This window comes from Mustela nivalis (genome assembly GCF_964662115.1).
Source record: "Mustela nivalis genome assembly, chromosome: 20".
In the NCBI taxonomy this organism is placed as follows: domain Eukaryota; kingdom Metazoa; phylum Chordata; class Mammalia; order Carnivora; family Mustelidae; genus Mustela; species Mustela nivalis.
The window spans coordinates 28,190,988-28,212,028 of record NC_139039.1 but is presented as its reverse complement, the minus strand read 5'-3'; the positions used below and the strand labels follow the sequence as shown (position 1 = coordinate 28,212,028).

The window sequence follows — 21,041 nt, the reverse complement described above, 5'->3', positions numbered from 1 at the left end:
TTTGCCCCTACTGAGACTAGAAAGTAAGTGCCTTTTAAAACTGGTGTTCCCCATTTCAAGACCATCTTCTTTAGTTTTCCAATTACTTGTGCCTCCTAGAAACAAAAGCAGTTTACCTTCATTCATTAGCAGAGTTAATTGACTTTTTTTCTCTTTTGTTTATTTACCAGATCGGAGTGAGAAGTAGATCAAATTTAGCTGAAAAGGTCAGGCTGAGCCTACAGTATGAAGAAGCCAAAAGAAGGTAACAAAAGGGGAGCTCTTCCGTGTTCAGTGGTCAGTGGGCACCAACAGTGTTTTCTTTCCCAGAATTAATCTTTATTCCTATAGTGACATCTGCTGGGTGTTCCCCAATGCCTTCTTACCAAGGTTTCTCTTGAGGGTTTTTAGATGTAAGGGTTGCAGACCACCCTCTCTGCTCGCTGTTTCCCCCCCACAGCTGAAGGACAGGGAGAATTAGTGAGAAGCGTGCGCATGACATTGCCCCTTCTCTTCTGGAAGAAAGAAGCTTAGAGCGTGTCCAGTACTTACTCCCAAGTAGAAGTGGGAAGATCAGTTTCTCAGGTAGAATGGTGGCACAGTAGCTTGGGTAGAGGACTTGACAGTGGCCGAGAACCTCTAGGTAAATAGCTGTAATTCCTTTGCTTTGAGGGAAGAGTTCCCGCCAACGTTCTGGAAGATGCAGAGATATCTGTTCTGGCAACTGACTTTCAGGGCAAAGGGGAAGAGATTCTTGTTTCCCTCGTTTATCCTCTAGACCCTGGGAACCCTGTGCTTTCTTCTCCTCACCTTGTAGCTCTGCTTGGGGAAGGCTCAGGAGACTTCTCCCTCCTCATCCAGCAGACACGCTCAACTTGTTTTCATAATACGGACGCCTTGCTCATTTTGAGGGAGACGGTCATGCTATTCTATTTGATTTCGTTATTTTCCTTTTTAGAGTTTAAAAATGCTTTGATTTATTATTTAGGAAGAAAAAAATGATTTATTATTTAGGGGAAAAAATTGTACTACCACCCTGTAGGCGACCGAGAAGGTTACCATGTTCCTCCTTGAGAACATGGAAGGCTCCGCTGAGAACCTGTTAGAAGGTCACAGTTTGCTATCACAGGACCATCGGATAGATAATGAAGTATTATCCATTGTCATTGGTGATGCGGATTATTTAAAAGTAATTAGCTGAAGTTCTTGGAGGTTATCTGGCTTTAACAAAACAATTATTTGATTTGTCTAAATACGATATTTGCCTCTTTGTAACCTCACTTACTAATATTACTTGGTTCTTTGATGACTGAAAAAAAGAACAAAACCCGTAAGCTTTGTTCTACAGATTACTAACCACGTGTGCTTGAGCAAGTCACTTGGTTTCTCTGAACAGCATTGCACTCAGCTAATTTCAATGCCTTTAAGTTTTCCTAGGTAGATTATCCAAGAATTGTGTATACTTTATTGGCTGCTTCTCAGAGCCCTAGGTAATGCCTTGCCCACCACCAAGAATTGAGGACTCCTTGTGGTTTTGTGGCCCCGTGATGTGGAAACCTCTGGTGGGTACTGTTTGTGGCCCTCTGTGAGTATACCAACCCAGCAGCAGCCACAGCTCCTGGGTTCTGCTGTAAACAAAGCCCAGCATCTCTGCCTGGCATTTTGAAGGAGAATGGCCGGAACTCAATTAATTTTGGAGAACCAGGCCTCGTGCCCCTGGGTTCTTTGTTCTTTGGGGCTCAACTTGACCTCCCTTGGACCAGCTGGGACCAGCTGGAGCTTTTGCGTGCGTCTGGCTGCGAACGGCTTTTTCCATCTGGAGCTTACACAGCATTTCTCTTCCTAGGTGCACCTGGAAATCTTCATCATATTTTGGTCCCCAGATCTGGTGTACCCTTTCCAAATAAAACCCAAGACCCACCTAATGCCCGATCCCACAAGTAATAGATGCCTCTCTTCCCTTCATCATGTTGTCGCTCCTGGTTCAGTTCTTAATTCAGTTGCATCAAAGCTCAAGACATGGGTTCTTTCCCATTTGGTTGCTTTGCTGTCCCGTTCTCATTTGGGGTTTTATTTAAAGTTACTAGCAATGCTGATGAGAAGGGAAACCTCAAGCGTTTATGCATATGTTGCAAATGCTTTTCTTCCTCAGTTCTAAGATGCGGGCTGTGTTTCCCTGAAACTTGTTTTCTCCTCCAGCCTTCGTTTCGTGTGCTTAACGAAGCTCATAATCTCATGCTTATTTAGCATTTTAATGATTAATTTCCTAGCACTTTGAGACAGTTGTGTTTAGTTTTGTGGTTCTGGCTGAAGAATGGCTGATGTTACCTCTGCCATGAGAGCAGGCGCTGGGGTGGACATCAGAAGCACGTTGTACATGCAGTGCCGGTGAGAGAGGACGGTCTTTTCTCTTTAACTCAGACAAGAAACTATGGTGCAAGAACGTAGCTATACTTCCATCTTTGTCCTGATGACGTTATTTTGCTTACCTTTTTTCCTTCCTTCTACAACTTCTTCCATTAAAAAGGAAAATCAAATGCCCTCTTTCTGTTTTTCGTGTACTGGTATGTGCTGTAACAGTATCCGCAGGGATCATTCAGCTTTTTTTTTTTCCATGTGGGCATCTAGATTCCCTGGGCCAACGTCAGCTGTGTTCATGATTTGCCTTGTGAACCCTCCCGATAGTCCACACGGTGCCCCCAGAGCAAGTCGTTGATCTCGGGGATGTCAGAACGTTCTCATTCTGTCAGAAGCTAACTTGACCGCTTAGCTTGAGGCATGGTGTAATCCGAGGTCAGGCAAAACTACGAAACCAGTGATGTTCGCCTCCGCTGGAATTTCCTTCTCCACCTCCCATCCCTGTCCCCCGTGCAGTCACGTCTACAGGGCTGGTCAGTGAGCACTTAGTAAGCAGTGTAGACACTGATTTCACACCGCATAGCTCGCTGAAGGCGGGTTCGGGTGGAGGAGGCCGGGGAGGGCAGGGCTGCTCCCTTTTCCTTGGCCATGTGGAACCTGCTGGATTGACTTGCTTTAACACTGGTTGGCCAAGCCACTGCTGTCTCGTCTCCCCTCATCCTTCCCTGACTGCCTGATATCCCAGTTGCTGCCCATCCCACCGTGGGACTACCGTTTTACTGGGGGCCAGCGTCTTTACCCAGAGGAACAAAAAATCTGTAATAGTGTCACTTCAGACATTATTTACCTTTTTTTTTTTTTTTAAACGGAAGCCCTCCAGGTGTCCCTCCTGTCACCCTGCACAGGTGATCACACATCAGGGTGGCACCCGCAGCTCCCAGAGCTCCCTGGCTTTTAAGCTTCAGTGTACGTTGACCTTCACTCTTTTCTCAGATAGGCCGGTACTTGCAGCTGTGGGAAAGGTGAGGAAAAGGCGGCCGACGAGAGCCAGTGTCGAGTGAGGCCCAGGGCCTGGAGGACAGACGGGGGTGCTCCTCTTCCCCGGCCTCCGTGGGAAGTCAGGACGGCAAGCCTCCAGCAACCCCCTCCAACTGAGCCTGCTTTGTGTTCTCACTTTCTGGAGAGTTCTAAGCCTGCACCCCCCCTCTCACCGCTTTATTTTTAGTATGGCCAACCTAAAAATCGAACTGTCGAAACTGGACAGCGAGACATGGCCCGGGGCGCTGGACATCGAGAAGGAGAAGCTGATGCTGATCCACGAGAAGGAGGAGCTTCTGAAGGAGCTGCAGTTCGTCACCCCGCAGAAGCGCTCCCGCGACGAGCTGGAGCGCCTGGAGGCCGAGAGGCAGCGGCTGGAGGAGGAGCTGTTGTCCGTGCGGGGTCCCCCGAGCCGGGCCCTGGCCGAGAGGTTCGTTCTCGTCCCTGGGGACAAGGACGCAGCAGACCATGTGCGCGCACCTGGGCTGGGCCTGGATGCCCGGTGCCCCGGGTCTCTGGAAACCTCCATCACATCTCTTCTCGGTGGATGGAGCCCCGACCCCAAGGGACTTTCTCTCCGTAGGGCAGTAAGGCCCCCCACCCCTCGGTCCGGGCTGCAGTCCCAGTTCTTCTGCCGGTTAGGAACGCGAAAATGCCCGTGACAGATGTTGAACAAGTAAGGAATGTTGACATAAAACCAGGAATGCAGTCCATCACGGACCGAGTCTGATAACAATGGCTATAAACTATCGCACTCTGATAAGAAACATTATCTGGGCTGTTACAGTGGTGGCAGCTTCCTACTCGGGGGTTTATGACTCACAAGAATGCAAAAGTTTATTGCTTTTCGTTTCACAAGGGAAAGACAGCTTGCTCCCTTTGATATCTTAACAGGTCACAGAATGTTTCCTGGGATTGCGTTTGTCAGTTGAGCCCCTCCTGCAAAGCAGGTGAAAATGTAAAGGGAAACCCCAGTCGTGGTTTTCTGATCTTTCCGGGGGAAGGTGCGAAAGGATCACGAATCTGAGAAAATCCGGTTCTGCAAGCGGATCAGCTGCAGGGTCAGGCAGGGGAACGTGTGGGTGTTTGCTGCTGAGGCATGGCCGAGGGCGCCCCGGGTCCCAGCCTCACTGGCGGGTGTGGCCCCGCCCCTGTTCCAGCCACAGCCCTGAGGCCGCTCGGACCCCCGCACAGCCTTCTGTTCTCTAGGCCAGCAGTCCAGGTGCACTGCCTGTCCCAGGAGGACAGGATGGAAGGTCACATCCGTATCATTTCAGGTGGCCCAGAAGTAAGTTTAAAACACCCACCCGTAATCCAATTGATTTTTTTTTTTTTTTAAAACTTCATGGCTTCTGGCCTTCGAATTCCATGTCCTCTGTGAATGTGGAGGGCTGTGTGTCTACATGTTATCGGAATCTTGGAAGTGTGGGGGGGGGGGCGGTAGGAGGAAAGATCTCGGATGTTGCTGGTCGGTTCTGGTGGTGCCGACTGAAGGTTCACCCTCACAGCAGGCGTGAGCGAGGCTGGCGGCGGACGATCCACCGCACGGAGACCAGAGGAGCAAAATGTAAGGGAGAGAGGGCAGAATTCTATTGCTTTCCTGAGTTACCTTGATGTCCTGTCTGTGATTATAGATCTTCAGTTTGTAGGATAAACGTTTGCTAATCGCCAGTAAATAGGACGAAACGAGTAGCTTTTGTGTGACGCACATAGGAAGCAGCAAGGGCATTCGCGTCCAGTGTCACACTAAGTGTTCCCATCAGATGTACAGAACGCACTGAGCGCCTCTCTTCTGTTCTCTGTGGTGTGTGAACCCGGGAAGGGCCTGGAAGCAGCCTTTAGATTTGTTCCGGGAGTGAGAAGACAAGTGTGTGTTCGGGTTTTGTTTTTTAAAGATTTTGTTGTGTTTTGTTTTGTTTTTTAAAGATTTTATTTATTTATTTGAAGACAGAGATCTCAAGCAGGCAGAGAGGCAGGCAGAGAGAGAGGGGGAAGCAGGCTTCCTGCTGAGCAGCGAGCCCGATGTGGGGCTTGATCCCAACCCACTGAGCCACCCAGGCACCCTGTGTGTGTTCGTTTTAACCAGGTTTTATGGGCGTGATATCCTGTCTGTCTTTTTTATTAGGGCTAGAGCTTCGAAAATGACTGGTGAAGTAACATTAAAAATACAGTTTGTTCCTAAGTGCCTTGGTTCTGGCTTTTATACCTTGGCTTGTGCGTAGTACATGTAATAACTGTCCAAATTCCAGCAGAAAGAGTGCGTTTGAGCCCTTCGGGAAGAGGAGCTGTGAAATACTTACATAAAATAATTGTATACTTAGTGAGATCCAGACAAACCGTGGGGTTTGTGTCAGATGGGGAATAAGGAAGCAGTTTGAAAGTCCCTCTAACTTCCGATACCTGCATGGCCCTGTCTCCCACAATTGGCTGTTGGCAAAAAGGGACGTGTGTACAGTTGTGTTTTGTATCTGTCATGTGTTGGTTGGTGGCTGGAAACCAAATCCCGTCATTATGTTGTCGTATAAGCTTGAGGGGACGAATGCTTTCTTGCTTGAGCAACTTGACATTGTCTCGCTGCTCTCTGGGGACGCGGGACGGCCCAGCATCTCATGCATCCAGAAGAGCAGAGCCACCAGCCGAAGGGAGCACCGTGTCCTGTATTTGCTGGGACAGCGCGGCTTTGGGCTGGGTGTCTGTTGTCAGTGGTGTGACTTTGCCCTCTGCCCCCCGTACTCGCTTACATTTCTTGATCATTATTTCCTGCCCCCTCGTGCACACACAGTGTTTCTCTTCCATTTATTGTTACTATTGAACTGAAATGGGGTGCCCAGAGGACAAGAGAGTGCTTCTGTACCCAGCCTGCGGCCTCGGGCTAAAGCAGTGGTGTCGGGAGAGGCTTCTGGGAAATACGATTCACCCTGTAAAACCTCATTTCATCATGAAACAAATCGTGCTTTGCCAGTTCTAAATCCTTACGTTTCCTCTTGGCTCCTCCCCAGCTGCCAGACAGAGTGCTTCTGCGTCCTCCCAAATGGGTCCTGTTTGCCATTAGCGTGACGGGCTTCTCTTGATTCCAGGGGTGGCCTCGGGCAAGAGTCTGAGTCAGCGCCACAAGGTGGTCTCCTCTGGACTGAGCTCACCTGACCCCAGAGGCCCCCAGCCGTGTGTGCCGCCAGCACCGCCCTGCACCCGGGCCAAGCGCTTAAATGGCAGTGACGAAGCCCCCACTATGGGTCATAAAGCACTTCGGGGAGAGGGAGATGCTCACCATGAGGGACCACCAGCAAGCACGAGTCACTCTCAAATTTAAAATATCTGCTGTGTGGGACCTTTTACACATCTTCCGTGTCCTTGCCATACAGCTGTTGAAATTCCAAAACTTCTGTGCTGCAGAACACTGTAGCTGATGAGACCATAACGTTGCTCCGTATTTTCTCAGATTCATATTCTCACAGCTCTGTATTCTCTTGCTTGAGAGCTTTGTCTTCGTGCCAGCATGTCTTAATTGTTTCTTAATTATGTGAATGTTTCTGTCTCTGATTCTGAAAAAATTTTAAAGCAAGTAGGTTGGGGGTATGAGTGTCATTTTTTTAATGGAAAAGGCACTTCTTCTATAGATGACATGACATTTTCCCTAGGTGGAACGTTCTGGGTGGTCTTCATCAGGCAGAGACCGGGCAGGTGCTTCTCTCTGGGCACAAGGGCAGAGAGAGGACAGTGTGAAGACGCTGCCCTTGTCTTGTGAAGCGCAGATGAATGGATAGTGTGGGTCAGTAGGACCAGGAGGAAAGGAATCTTCTAGGGGCCGGGTTGAGAAGATCCTTTCTCACCGTGGAGAAGGGCTTGGAGAGACAGGCACGCACCCTCTCAAAGGGGCTGATCTTAGCAGTTTCTTGTAATCCCTGGTCAGGGGGACGTTGGTGAGGGCAGGATGCTTCCTACAGAGGACACCCGGAATCTGCGGAAGACTTCTGGCTTCCGTGGTTCCATCAGAGATGGGAGTGGGGTGCCCGATCAAAGACGGCCACCCCACTGGAAGGGCTCCTGAGTGCCTTCCTTGTGCTTCTCCCAAGGCAGGTGTTATCTGGAAACCGACCACCGGCCCTGAGGTTGTGCCAGGAGGGGCTCCAGGCTCTTCAGGCAGCCCCGGCAGAAGAGGGAGAAAGAGCTGGTGCTTTCCAGGAGCTTCAGGTCTGACTGGGGAGCATACCAACAAGAACATGAAGGCAGGCTCGGCCGCTCGAAGCCATAGAGGGCCTTAGCAGTGGGCCTGAGGAGGCCAGAATGGGGACCATCACTTGGGACGAAGACAGGGATTTTAAAATTTCAGCATGAAGCACACTAATGTCTTATTGAAGCCTCCTTAACACACCAGGAAAGCCTTCATTACTTAGTGCAGTATTCCGTTTTAGAACTTAATTCAAAAGTGTTTCTCCTGTTTCAGAAGACATTGATTTTAGTGGATTTGGGGCCTTTCTCCAGACCTTTACCTTCTAATTCAGTTCATCTCAGTTGTATTAATTTTTTTTTTTCATGTTGAGTTTTTGTTTATATTTAAGAGATTAAAAAAATAGGGACCGTCTACTCCTTTCCAAAATACACCTTCGAAAGCTGGGAATTAAGAATTTATCATGCTTTGAAGTACTAAACAAAATGACAAGAATTGCTTTTTTTTTTTTTAAACATATAATGAAATTGTGTTGGTGACACTTCAAAGGGTAGGTAGGTATAAATAAAATATGGGCATGTTTCCTTACAGCCTAAAACATACATTTCAAAGAGGTTAGAAATTAGGGAAATTTTATTTTTCTCCAAAGAAAAGTAGCTAATTTTTATATGCCCACCTTGCAAGGCATGCTGAGGCTTTGTACCAGGAAGGTTTGTTTTGATGTCTGTAGAGCACTTTTACATACATCACTGCATTTGATCCCTATAACAGCCTTAGCAGACAGACACAGTAGGGTTTTAATCGCCAATTTGCAGATGAGAAAGCTGGGACCCCTTGACTAAGTGACTCATTTAAGGACACACGATTAGTAGCAGGAGATCCACCAGAAACCACAGTGGTCTTCTTGGTCCTGTTCTGTGGTCCTTGACTGCTCTGGACCTGCTCATTCCAGGGATGTCCAAAGACAGGTGACATAGACTGTGCACTTGATACATTTTTAAATGACTTACTCACATACACAGTTCCCCAACACTCCTCAGTTTTTAAAACCTTGGTCAGTTGAATGTGGATGAAATTTCGTGATCATCAGTGCAGACAATGAGATGTGCTATAGGGTAGGAAGGGAAATCACTTTTGTGTCTTTTCCTTGTTGAAACCGTTAAGCCCAAATGAGTTCACCCTGGCAATATGGACTAATTTGTTTCTTAATTGCTGAAATTCTCATCAAAATAAGATTGGAATTTTTGTCACTGAGTATCAGTTGGGAAGAGTCCTTCTCAATTCCAGCACTTCAGGACAGTCTTTCACGGTTCTCTGTTACTCCTGTCGAGTATTTTAGTAACTTTAGGCCAAATCCCAGGCCTGTGGAAGGATTCTGTGATCTTTCTTAGTGGTTTGTGATTTTCCTCCTGGCTGTCTTTCCATGCCTTGTGAGAACACAAGTCTTTGGGTGTTATACACAAACTGAATCACAGAACATGTACTGTATGGTGACTGACATAACATAATTTTTAAAAACACAAACATTTAAGAAAATTTTAGAATACTAAAATGTTTTAGATTCTCAGTAACGTTGATTCGGAATAGATCTCCTTCTTCGCTAAGTGTGGCCATGGACGGTTGGCCCACTTTGCCTCTCGTCGGTGGCTCTGTTTTCTCTCCTGTCCATTCATTTGCGTTTCCCCCTCATGGTACATGATGTTTGTACAATAAGAATCTTTTCCTTCAGTTTCAGTTTTATTGTAGTTACATGGAAATAAATTCATATCTGTTTCTTTTTTCTAGATTGAAATTGGAAGAGCGAAGGAAAGAGCTCCTACAGAAACTTGAAGAAAGTACTAAATTGACTACTTGTTTGCATTCACAACTTAAGAGGTAAGCCTGCTTGGTTCTTAAGGGAAAGGTTTTTCTTGACTACATTTTCTTGACTACATTCAGGCAGGTTTTGGTTCATTCTGGGTTACTTTTCCCTTTATGTTCAACTATTAGAAAGTGAATAAAATTGGGACACCTGGCTGGCTCAGTCAGTCAGGCGTCTGCCTTCAGCTCAGGTCATGGTTCCAGGGTCCCGGGATCGAGTCCCACATTGGGCTCCCTGCTCGATGGGGAGTCTGCTTCTCCCTCTGCCTCTGTGATTTCTCAGTCTTTCTCTCTCTCAAATAAATAAATAAAATATTTTTTTTAAAAAGTAAATAAAATAGTTACGCTAATAAAATTAAAACTTGGATGATCAAATTTAAAGTTGCATAGATTTTTTTCCCCCCACAAACCCCAAAGTCATAGGTGGAAGATATTGTGGGAAGAAGATACAGTTTATATATTTTAGCTGTGAAGACATACTTAGGAAATGACACATTTCTTCAGATCACGCTTTCTTTTAAAAAGGGAGGGGGGAAGAAAGATTTGCCTTAAAATAGTTAGCTCCGTGTTCACTCCTTCAGCACGCACACCCCGAGGGAGACAGGGGCCTGTGTGAAGCCTCTCTGTCTTCATCAGCTCGCCTTTGTTCTCTGTCAAGTTTTAAAGCTTTATTCTTTAACCAAAATAATTGCAGTAGCACTCCGTACCATATACACTGTTTTTCCCCTTCCCTATTATTAACTCGCCTGCTTGCTGCAGGCTTTCTGTGGAGATAGATTTGTCGGTAGGTATTTTACTTTCTTGGCTTTAGTTTTTGCAAAAGGGACTCGATCTTTAGTCAGAACAGAGTTGCTGTGTAGAGAGCCAAGATGAAAGTGTTCATGAGTCAGCATAGCAATAGGTAATATAATAACGGGTTATTTTTCTGCGCCCCCCACCCCCGTCATTATGCTATTTGGCGCCACTGGGTTCCTTCCTTCTGGGGTGCGGAGGAGGCGGTGGGCATCGTGCTTGGGTTTCTGTGTCATACCAGTTTTCACAGCGAGGGCCCCTCTCCCCTCAGCCTCTCGGCCAGCACCCTGTCCATGTCGTCTGGGAGCAGCCTGGGCTCCCTGGCCTCCAGCCGGGGGTCTCTGAACACCTCCAGCAGGGGCTCACTCAGCTCCCTGAGTTCCGGAGAGCTCTATTACACCAGTCAGAGCGACCAGACGGACACGGATTACCAGTGCAAACTGGACCTCCTTCTGCAGGAGAAAGGCGGCTACATTCCTTCCGGACCCATCACCACCATCCATGAACACGAAGTGGTCAAGTCCCCCAGCCAGCCCGGCCAGAGTGGTCCCTGCGGGGCGGCAGCCGCGGCCGCAGGCCACACGCCCCCACGGACTGAGGCCCCCAAGTCTGTGACGTCCCTGTCCTCACGGTCCTCCCTCTCCTCCCTGTCCCCTCCCGGCTCTCCCTTGGTTCTAGAAGGCACGTTCCCCATGTCTGCTCACGATGTCCCTCTCCATCGGTTCACTGCTGACTTTGAAGACTGTGAGTTGAGTGGCCATTTTGCAGACCTCAGCCTCGGCGAAAGTCAGATCTTGCTGGATTCTCATTCAGGAGGAGTGTCCCAGCCTCTCGCGGAGGATAAGGACCTCGGGGAATGTGCCCGGGAGCCGTCCTATGAAGGAACTGCAGGTGAGCAGAGACCTTTGCTTCCGGCTCCTCCCCCTTAATTATTTTAAGAAGAATGGTGGGAGGGCTGCTTTTTCCATGGAAACAAATTGTGGTTCCTTCCCCTCCACCCGCCACCCTTCTCTCTCTCTCTCTCTCTCTCTCTCTCTCTCTCTCTCTCTCGGCTTCATTTGAGAAGGAGTTTTTACTGATATACCTAGACTAGACATTTTTTCTTTATCAAATAAAAGTTGCCTTCCCTGCTTAATAGATTTAATCACGAAGTGTCTGTCCTATAGTCCACCATCCTGTTTGTACGGTGGCAGCTGGCTGGGGACAGGTCTTGTGAACACACTTCACACCGCCAAATAGATTCGGGCTCTGAAATAGCAAGGCGAAAGAAGAGGGCTTTCTTTTAAAAGTCGGCCTAAAACAGATTAAAACCAAGGCAATTAGCATAGCAGCTAATTAGTATCAGGGTTCAATGTTTAGATTGCTCAGGGAATTCTGTATAAATACAATTTTTGTTTCAGGCTCGTCTCTCCCTTTCTTCCCGAAGTGAATTGGGGGGGGGGGGAGCGGGTTCTGATGTGGTGGTGTTAGGCTGCCATCTGCTGGCCGCTCTGCTAGTTGCAGCCCAGGAAAGTGCCGCCCATCGTGCCCTCGCCACTGCCTTCCTATGCAGAGACAGAAACGGAGGGCGAGTTTTCATTTTTCGGTTTTTGTTTAGTTTAGTTTTGTTTTGCTTCAATATCTGTTTCCCTTTGCAAGGCGGAAGCTCTCAATATATTAGAGATGGTTGTAAAGAACAGGATGGTACCCTTGTTGGCTGATAACCACCGTTGTGGCCCGAGGACCGTGGTCTGCCTCGGAGCTAGCCTGAGACGTAGCATGAGCTAAAAGCCCCAGTGTGGGTCCCCAAGAGCCCTGCTCAGATCTGTGCCCATCGCTGTGTCCGTGACACAGAAGAGGCCAGGCCTCTTCACAAGTACTTTTCTGCTGCTTTGGGAAGCCTCCTTATTTTCTGTCTCTGGTCTGGAGAATTCTAAGTCTTAACTCATTGGCCAGTTTAGATGTTTAAAGGGAGAGACAAGCCCAGCACGTGTGTGTGGTTTCCGATCCTGAAGGCCGAAATCCCGCCTGCCGGTGGCCTGGAGGGCACAGGGGACATCTGTGTGGTTTGGGTGGCACTGCCTGGAAGGGGCCACAGCAGCAAGTGATGTGTCAACGACGTCGTTGACGTCAGAGAAAATGAGCAGACGGCTTTTCTCAGTGATTCCAGGCGAGAGAAGCCAGCAGTGGGGCCTCCCTTCTGCCTCCAGGAAGGATGCAGTGGGGGGGGGAGGGGGGACGGTGCTTTTCACCCCTGGAGCCAGCCGCACCTGCATCCTCTGGTTCTAGCGAGCACAAGCACGTTACCCAGGCCCTCCGCTTTGTTGTTTCTCACCTGCAGAGTGGGGATGATAGAGTCCCTGCCTCGCAGGGTACTGGGAGGATGGGTGCCAGAACACAGCGACAGCCTCTAATGGGCCTGGCACTCAGCATTCTGTTCACGAGTAGTCTGTTCATGTAATTAGTGCCACCGCATGCGGTTAAACAGGACAGTGCTAAGCCCGGTTCCTACCACAGGCTGCTGACATGAAAGTGCATAAGAAGAGGCAAGAGAAGAAAGTGGCGTGTTTTCTGTGCTTTGGACTTGAAGGCTCTTGAGCATGTCAAAGCTGTTTTCACTCTTTGTGTATTTGGAATGTTCCCCAGCGACCCATTCTCAACACTCAGTCAGTTTGGAGGGGCTGGTCCGTGAAGCCGGCTGCCAGAGAACCGGGAGACCAGCGCAAGAACCGCCCAGGGTCCAGCCCCACCTGGGTCCGTGGGCCTCTTTGCCTGATGCTAGCCTTGCTCCTGTTTCTGGGTCTGCTCGGAGAACACAGCGTCGCCAAAGCTTCCGGGATGGAGCTCTTACCTTTCAAACACATCTTGTATTAGAAAGCTGCTCCCTTAGAAAGCAGTCACCCTAAAGGAAGGATATCTGAGAGCTTTCTTTGGAAAGCATGTCAAGAGCCATGCATGAAAACAGCTAAAAGCATATATTTAACCGTAAAGACTCATCCTCTAGAGGTCAGATCACCAGCACTCAGCCCATTCAGGGGCGTCTGACCTCTGTGTGGGGGTCAGGTGGCCCAGGATCGTGACGCCGCTTGCTCTCCCCCAGCACTCTGGAATCTTCTGCAGGTCAAGCCGACTTCCCTTATGCACATCCCACTCCCCGGCGCCAGTCCCCGCTGGAGGACAGAGACCACGTCGGAATGACTACGAAGTCCTTCCATTCAGTCTCTGTCATTGTCAAAGTCAATTTCAGCTGCTGCGGATATTCCCGGGGGTAATCAATAAATCATGTCATCACCTTCACCCCTCACGAAGGGGGGTGGGCGGAGAGAGGCACTTGATCATCAAGGAGAAAGCATTCCCACTGCCAGAAATAAAAAGGGAAATGCAGCAATCAATCCTGTAATCTGAAGCGTTAAAACTTAAACATCTTAACAAGATGTAAAGTCACGACTCAGGAGGGGGGCGAGATGCATAGCAATCCTGATCCAGGCTCACTCTCCCGCCGATGAAAGAGCGCTGCAGGCTCGAGGCTTACTCCATAGGAACGTGGCTTTCAGCGAGCGCTCCCTGCTCACCGCAGGACACAGTGTAGGAATACGAGTTAGAGATAAAAGTTAAGTGGGAGTTGGTGCTGAAGATTCAGTAGCACAAAGTTGTTGTTTTTTTTTTTTTCCCCCTGATGGTATTAGCTGGTGAGGAATTCTATAAGTCAAAGACTTTTTTTTTCTTTAGCTTCTGTTAGCATGGTAGCCCGCGAGATGTAGAGGGCTACATCTCTACATGCGTGGAGGGAAGGGGGGAGCTGAAGAGGCAGAAACCTTTCTTGCCATTGAGTAGCTAGATGCTCTCTGTTCCAGAAATACCTTTTAAGAGTTGAGGGATGCAGCTCGCTCCTTGCCACCGGGCGGATGGGGGCTGCAGTGACTCCCTGCCAGAGAGAAGCCAGGGACCGACAGCCATGTGTGTCATTTATCGCTTCCCTTCAAGCGTTTCCGGACGGAGAGAAACTGTATTCTTTCTCAAATGATGATCAAAATAACTGGCATCCCAGGGACCTCTGTAACATCGGGATGCCTTGAAGCGGCCACATCTGTCCACTCCGGTAGTGACGTCCTTGATTTGGGATCGCTCCTTACCAAGCCATGTGTGTATTTTTACATTTAGCTTTTCCTAATAATAAATGCTAATTAGCACGCTCGCTCTCCCCTGCCTAGATGTGGAAAAATCATTACCGAAAAGAAGAGCCAGCCACCTGCTCGGGGAGAAGACAGCCTGCGTGTCGGCCGCCGTGTCCGACGAGTCTGTGGCTGGAGACAGCGGCGTCTACGAAGCTTTCGTCAAACAGTAAGGACTCGCAGGAGCGCTTGTGCGTTACACGGTTACCTCCTCCTAGCCGTGTGTGTGGGCTCTAGCCTGGGGGTCCGCTCTGCCGTGGAAGGGCGGTGGGCGTTAAAGAAATGTTGGGCCTGAAAATTCCAGTGTATCAGAAACCTCCCATCTGACCCGCTCGGAAACTTAAAATTCAATTTTAAGGAGAATGTTGGAGTTGTTGGCCACTCCTCATTTGGAACATGAACCTCTTGTGTCTATTAGAAGCCTGGAATGTATCTCGGGGTGTTGGGGGGGACACCCCCCTTCCCAGGGAGGCTCAGGAAAGTCAGGCATCAGGAAGTCTTTGCCCGAATGGCTCACAGGCAGACTCCTCTTGAAAAGATGAAGAAGGATCTAAAAGAGTAATTTTTTCCCTGGGGTCAGGTACCCTGGGGGCTGGAGAGGTGCTGTTCATTCAGATTTTCATTCAGAATCAGCAAGTGGCAAACAGTCACTGAGACAGTCAATACCCATGTTCATAAACGGTTCACCTGCGCCCCCTGTTGCCCTGTCCCTAGGCCTAGTGAAGCTGAAGATGTTCCCTACAGTGATAGGGATGTCACCATCGTGGAGACGGCCCAGGTGCAGATCGGCCTCAGGTAAGGGAAGGCCCGTGGAGGAGGGCGGTTCTCGAATCCGGTGCAGGGACAACTGCCTGCGCCCTCTCCTGCTTTCATCCGCTTCTCTTCTGACAGATACGACGCCAAAAGGTCAAGCTTCATGGTGATTTTAGCACAGCTCCGAAATCTTCACGCCTTCTTGATACCTCATACTTCAAAAGTGTAAGTAAAATCAAAGACCAAATTAAAGAGCTGCGTATTGTTCGCGCGTGATAAATTGTACGTCGTGCTGGAGCAGTTCGCCCAGATGAACGTGCGAAAGACATACAGGGCGGACCGAGCCCTCAGTCCGCAGTGAACAAAACGAAAAGTAAAGGAGAATGTGCGAAAAGCGTACTAGATTTTGATGCTTATCCAATCCATTCATGGTTAGGCTTAGGAACCAAGAGTTTTTTAAATCTCTCTTTACAACCAGAAACTGTAATATGCTATACTGGGGCCTGAGTCTTTTAATTTTAATTTAATTAAAATGTTTGTTATTGCTTGATTATACCTGCTATTGGTTTAAAGTAATTTTCTGATCTTTTACATGAAAATACAGTGAACAAATTTCACTTGTCAATACAACTTGGCAAGAGGCCGTATCATGCTACACGTAAGCGCGTCATTCCTTAGCATGTAGCATTTGCCTCCCTGTGACAGTAATTCCTTAAAGTTATTTGACTTTAAGTGATGTTATGATTCTACGTAGCCTGTTGCCTGGGGACTCTCTCGTGACATGTGTCTATAGGATCTCTTGCCACCGTTCACACTCTGGAGTCTGCCTTTCAGGGGCTCTCTTAAAGGCCCATGGCCAGAGAACCCCAGGAAGAAGCCAGATTTCAACTCAGCACCTCTGACTTCAAATCCAGAATCTCCGAGTAGCTCTGCACTTCACACTTTGCTGCTAGTGTAAGGACTTGGAAATGGGCGCCTGGGTGACTCAGTGGGTTAAAGCCTCTGCCTTCAGCTGGGGTCATGATCTCAGGGTCCTGGGATCGAGTCCCATGTCAGGCTCTCTGCTTGGCGGGGAACCTGCTTCCTCCCCAACCCCCGCCTGCCTCTCTGTCTACTTGTGATCTCTGTGTGTCAGATAAACAAATAAAATTAAAAAAAAAAATAAGAAAAGAAAAGGACTTGGAAATAAGAAAGAGCTGTTGATGGGTGTTTCCCAGGACTCTGGACCCGGCCGGGGATGTTCTCCTTGGTGATGAGAATGTATTCCTCAATGAGAAGGACATTTCATAGAGTAAATGTAAGAGCTCTGGATGTTTTCCCTGTGGGCTTACTTTTCAGTTCACATCCGAATACTCCTAAGATTTGTCAGAGAAAAGAAACCGGGTCTAAGTAAAAACAGAGCGAGGTGAGATTGTTCCGGAGACAGTAGAACAGACCGAGTGGCTTCTGTGTATCGGCGGTCATCAAAGCTGCGGGGAGTAGAGTTCCAGGAGGGGGCTGGGCTGCGGGGTCTCCTGAGTTCAAGGTGTGTGTGGGGGGTGGTGGGGGGGGTGGTCCGTGTTAAATAGGGAGACCAGGAGGAGGGAAGGCTTCCTGGGGCGTGTCTGCATCACCCCAGAGAGCCTGCGTACTGGATCTGAGATTAGGAAGGCCGGTCAGTAGTATTCAGGGAAGACTGGCTTGACAATACCATCTGGGACTTCTCCCGACCAGTGAGTAGGCTGAAATCCTGGGGTGTCGGCAGCCTTTTCATTTCAGTGAGGCATCACCTGGGAGAAGACCACTCCACCAGGGGTCGAACCTACGAACAGGGAGAGCCAACCCACCAGTCGGGAGAAAACCACCGAAGTCCCCAAGAGAACCCGCATCTTCTTTAACCTCATGCTGTTAAGGGCGGGCGTCCCCAGAAGTGCCACTGCCGAGCCAATCACGGTCACTCTCACTTTCCTCCTGGGAAGTCAAACAAAGTATCCCTGGAGTAGGGTGACAGCCAGCACAGTTCAGGACCCGTGACTGTCCTCAGGCAGTGAGTGCAGCGGGCTCTGATGCGCCCAGCTCGCGGGCAGTTACTCATGGACTGGTCTGCGCCTACCTGAGATGTCTAGGGCCGTGTTCCTAAGCCCCTACATGAAAGCCTCGGCCTGAATAAAGACGCTGCCAAAAGGGAAGTATTGCAAAAGTGGTCCAGGGGTGTTTGGATGCTCCCGCCCCCAATTTCAAATTTTACTTTCTGGTTATTAATTACACCAGGCAGAGCTACCCTCCAGCTGGTGGGCTCCTGCCTCCAGTGTGGAGAGACCCCACCTACAGCAGAATGCAAGGAAGAGCGACTTTCGCCCCCTGCTGCCTCTGGTGGAAACATTTTGGGGTTGCGGAAGTGGTTAGGCCACTGGCACAGAGGGAAACTGAGGTCTGGAGGGGCAGCAAAGGGCTTCCTCCATTCCAGCTCTGCAGCCGCACTTCCCCTCCTGGCTTTCGGGAACAGATTTCTTCTGCCCCATCTCCAGTCTTAACAGCAGCCGAGCAAGGCCCCGCAGTCCCCTCAGGCTGACTTTCCGTAGTTGGTTTTTATATTCTGATAATTCCATAATTGTACATATTGCGTCATCAATTTTCTATTCTGATATAAAAATACAGAAATAGTAGGACATCCCTCAGGCCTGCCTGTGAATTTACAGTTTTCATAATTGGAGAAAGGTGTCTTTTAGAATAGGAATTAGATCAGCCCAGAATTGGGGTGGGGGGCAGATTTAATGGGCTTTTCTTTCTGGGATTTAAAAGAAAATACCTCGGGCCATTTCTAGGAATTGTGAACCCGTAGGGTAATGTAGTCCAGTCCTGGGAAATGATCACCAGCACCCCTGTTTAACTCTCGGGGGTGAAGATTCTTGGGGACAGAATTGGCTTTGCATGATCCCATCTTCCCGGACTCAGAGAACTTTACTTCGGAATTGGCTGTCCTGGGCAGGTGGGATGTCACATTCATCCGCCCCATGGATTTTGTCTTTGCTGCAGCCCTGGACTGACTGGCAGGCACGGGGCACCGTGGGCTCGGGTGGGCGGAGGACGGAGCCTTCTCTCTGCCGCTGGGCGCGGTCGGACCGGCTCCGGTGTCGTCCAAGGTCCAGTGAAATCCTTTGACTCTTGCTCTTTGCAGCTACTTCAGGGTTGCTCTGCTGCCCTCCTCAGCGGACGTCAGCTGTCTGTTTCGCACAAAGGTCCATCCGGCCACAGAATGCATCTTATTCAACGACGTGTTCAGAGTGGCGATTTCCCAAACAGCCTTACAGCAGAAGACGCTGAGAGTAGACCTTTGCTCTGTTAGCAGACACTGGAGTGAAGAATGCCTGGTAGGTCATTTCCCAGGCCCCATCACCACAGAAGGCCCGGGGTGGGGTGTATTTGGAGAAGAGCTCTCTAGACGCCTGTGCGCTGGCTCTGACACCCCACAGATCCGCCCAGGACCTCGGGCACAGCAGCGATGCTCTCATTTTTTTTATTTTAAGCGGGGATTGCTGGTTTTCATTCTCTTATTCAAGACCTCTCAGTTCTGCTTATTAATTGTGATTTTCTGTAAAATCTGTCTCCCGTTCTGCCCGGTGCCCTCTGCCATGATGATCACTCTGAAGCACGCTCACTGCTCCCAACATGAGTCTTGTGTTGGGCGGTTTGTGCATATCATCTAATCCTCATGACAGTCTCAGGGAAGAGGTACAAGTACCTCTTTTTTTTTTTTTCAGAAGAGGTGGTAAGTCTAGGGTCCCACAGCTGGTGAACAATGGAGCCGGAGAGCAAAAAGACATTCCACACGTGATTCACTGTTGTAGATTTAAATTAAGCAGGAGACTGAGTGTCCGGTCCCTTTATTATATTCTCTCTAGCCCTGGTATCATCGCTTCTAGGAAGACTTAAATGTTGCTTTTTAGAGAAATCACCTATAACTAATGGTGAGTTTAACACGCCCTTGTACGTAACAGCCAGAAAACCATTACACACCGGAAAAGGTACATAGGATGGTCAAATGCAGGGAGCGAGGGGCTGCCCGTGTGTCCAAACAGTAACACGGGTTTCGGGTTGAACTTTTCTCTGCAGAACAGTCAGAAACACAAAAACACGCTTCGTGCTGAACAAAGTTCCTAAGGGTGATAAATTTCTTATTAGTATTTCCTTTTCTTGGTACGAAAAAAAATATTTGATAATATTACATGGCAGTAAAAAGAGAAACAAAGATAACAGACTCATGAGGCTAGCAGATTGCTACAGTAGATATGTGTGTCAGAAGCTCCTTAAAGTTAGTGAATATGTTAATTAATAGCCTTAAAAAATGGTACCATTTAATTAGATTCTGGCTCATATATGTCATTTGCTCGAATGTGAAAACTTTTCTTGACATTCTGCATATCCGAAGAAAAAATTTGCTATCTGGTCTCTCATTTAAGAGCCACAGTAAGATTTTGGTTTTGTTTTGTTTTAAGATTTTATTTATTTATTTGAGAGAGAGGTAGAAATAGTGACAGAGAGCATGAGTGGGGAGGAGAGGGAGAAGCAGGTTCCCCTGAGCAGGGAGCCTGGCATGGGCTCGACCCCGGGACCCTGGGATCATGACCTGAGCCCAAGGCAGACGCTTAAACAACTGAACCACCCAGGTGTCCCTGGTTTTTGATTTTTATACTGGATAATGGGTTTTTGTGAGTAATAATCAAATGACTCTTACAGCATATTGTGAGAGCTATTATGATTTATGCTTAGTTGTTTATTTTTTAATTTATTTTTTGACTTTTCTTTAAAAAATACAAAAAGTTGCGTCCTTAAGTCATTAGGTCTTAGCAAAACAGTATCTTACAAAATAATCCTGGGGTTAGCTTCTAGATTGGGGTTATATCTTACTTAGTCACACCTTCAGGTTAAAAAAAAAATTTACCAATTCTTTATATCCTGACAACTGTATTTTTTAAACCCTGAAACGGGCTAGCCCAATAATCTTAATTACATGAGAGGAAGCAAATATGAATTTAAACATCTTATTTTCTCTTCTTTTCTCCACCCATCCCTTTCGTTTCACGCAGGCTGGAACTCAGATCAGTCTGGCTGATTTACCATTTTCCAGCGAGATTTTCACTCTGTGGTATAACCTGCTTCCTTCCAAGCAAATGTCTTGCAAAAAGAATGACGAGGGAAACGAGGACTCTGTATTCCAAACGACGCAGTCGCTAATAGATGCGATAGACTTGGTGAGTCCAACCTGGAGTCCAGAGGCGTGACTGAAGGAGATAATGTGGAACGTGGGGTGCCGCGGTACCGGCCTGTTCCCAGTCCCCTTCACCACCCTTCCTCCCCCGGCTCACCCCTTCTTCGCAGCTTCCCAACAACTCGAAACAGGAAAGAAAGATAATTTCCAGCCTCGTTTCAGGTATAGCTTATAAAAGAACCGCTTGTCTCTGCTCACACTCCCTTCCATCAGAATAAACTGATGCGGAGTCATAGCGGGGTTAGGTGACCCTGGAAAACCTTTCGCTTTAAATTTATACTTTTATTTATTTATTTATTATTTTTAAAAAAGATTTTACTTATTTATTTGACAGAGAGACAGAGATCACAAGCAGGCAGAGAGGCAGGCGGAGGGGGGAGGGAGCAGGCTCCCTGCTGAGCAGAGAGCCCGATGCGGGGCTCGATCCAGGATCCCGAGACCACGACCCGAGCTGAAGGCAGATGCTTAACCCACTGAGCCACTCAGGTGTCCCTAAATTTATACTTTTATATGTTGTGCTCAGGTTATACATTTGGAACTCGGATCGTTTGCAGCCGTTAAATGACTAAGGCTAAAGATTAGTCTTAGTCACTATTTGTTACATCAGTAAAGTGATAAATATTTTCTGTTGAGTTTGTTATAAACCAACAGGTCATCCACATTCAGCACTTCTAAAAATTTACAGAGGGGGCAT

At 48.3% G+C, this 21,041-nt stretch overlaps 1 protein-coding gene across 2 annotated transcripts in view; it reads left to right on the top strand.

The window, feature by feature from the left end:
* The window catches only part of WWC2 (WW and C2 domain containing 2), a 202,421-nt gene that overhangs the window by 133,885 nt on the left and 47,495 nt on the right, over positions 1–21,041 (top strand). For both annotated transcript variants that reach the window (XM_082715818.1, XM_082715817.1), the window contains exons 8-16: positions 171–244; positions 3,563–3,805; positions 9,329–9,418; positions 10,467–11,086; positions 14,386–14,515; positions 15,061–15,141; positions 15,238–15,324; positions 18,257–18,449; positions 20,166–20,330. In XM_082715818.1, coding sequence (XP_082571944.1) covers positions 171–244; positions 3,563–3,805; positions 9,329–9,418; positions 10,467–11,086; positions 14,386–14,515; positions 15,061–15,141; positions 15,238–15,324; positions 18,257–18,449; positions 20,166–20,330 — 1,683 coding nt within the window. The remainder of the gene's footprint in view (positions 1–170; positions 245–3,562; positions 3,806–9,328; positions 9,419–10,466; positions 11,087–14,385; positions 14,516–15,060; positions 15,142–15,237; positions 15,325–18,256; positions 18,450–20,165; positions 20,331–21,041) is intronic.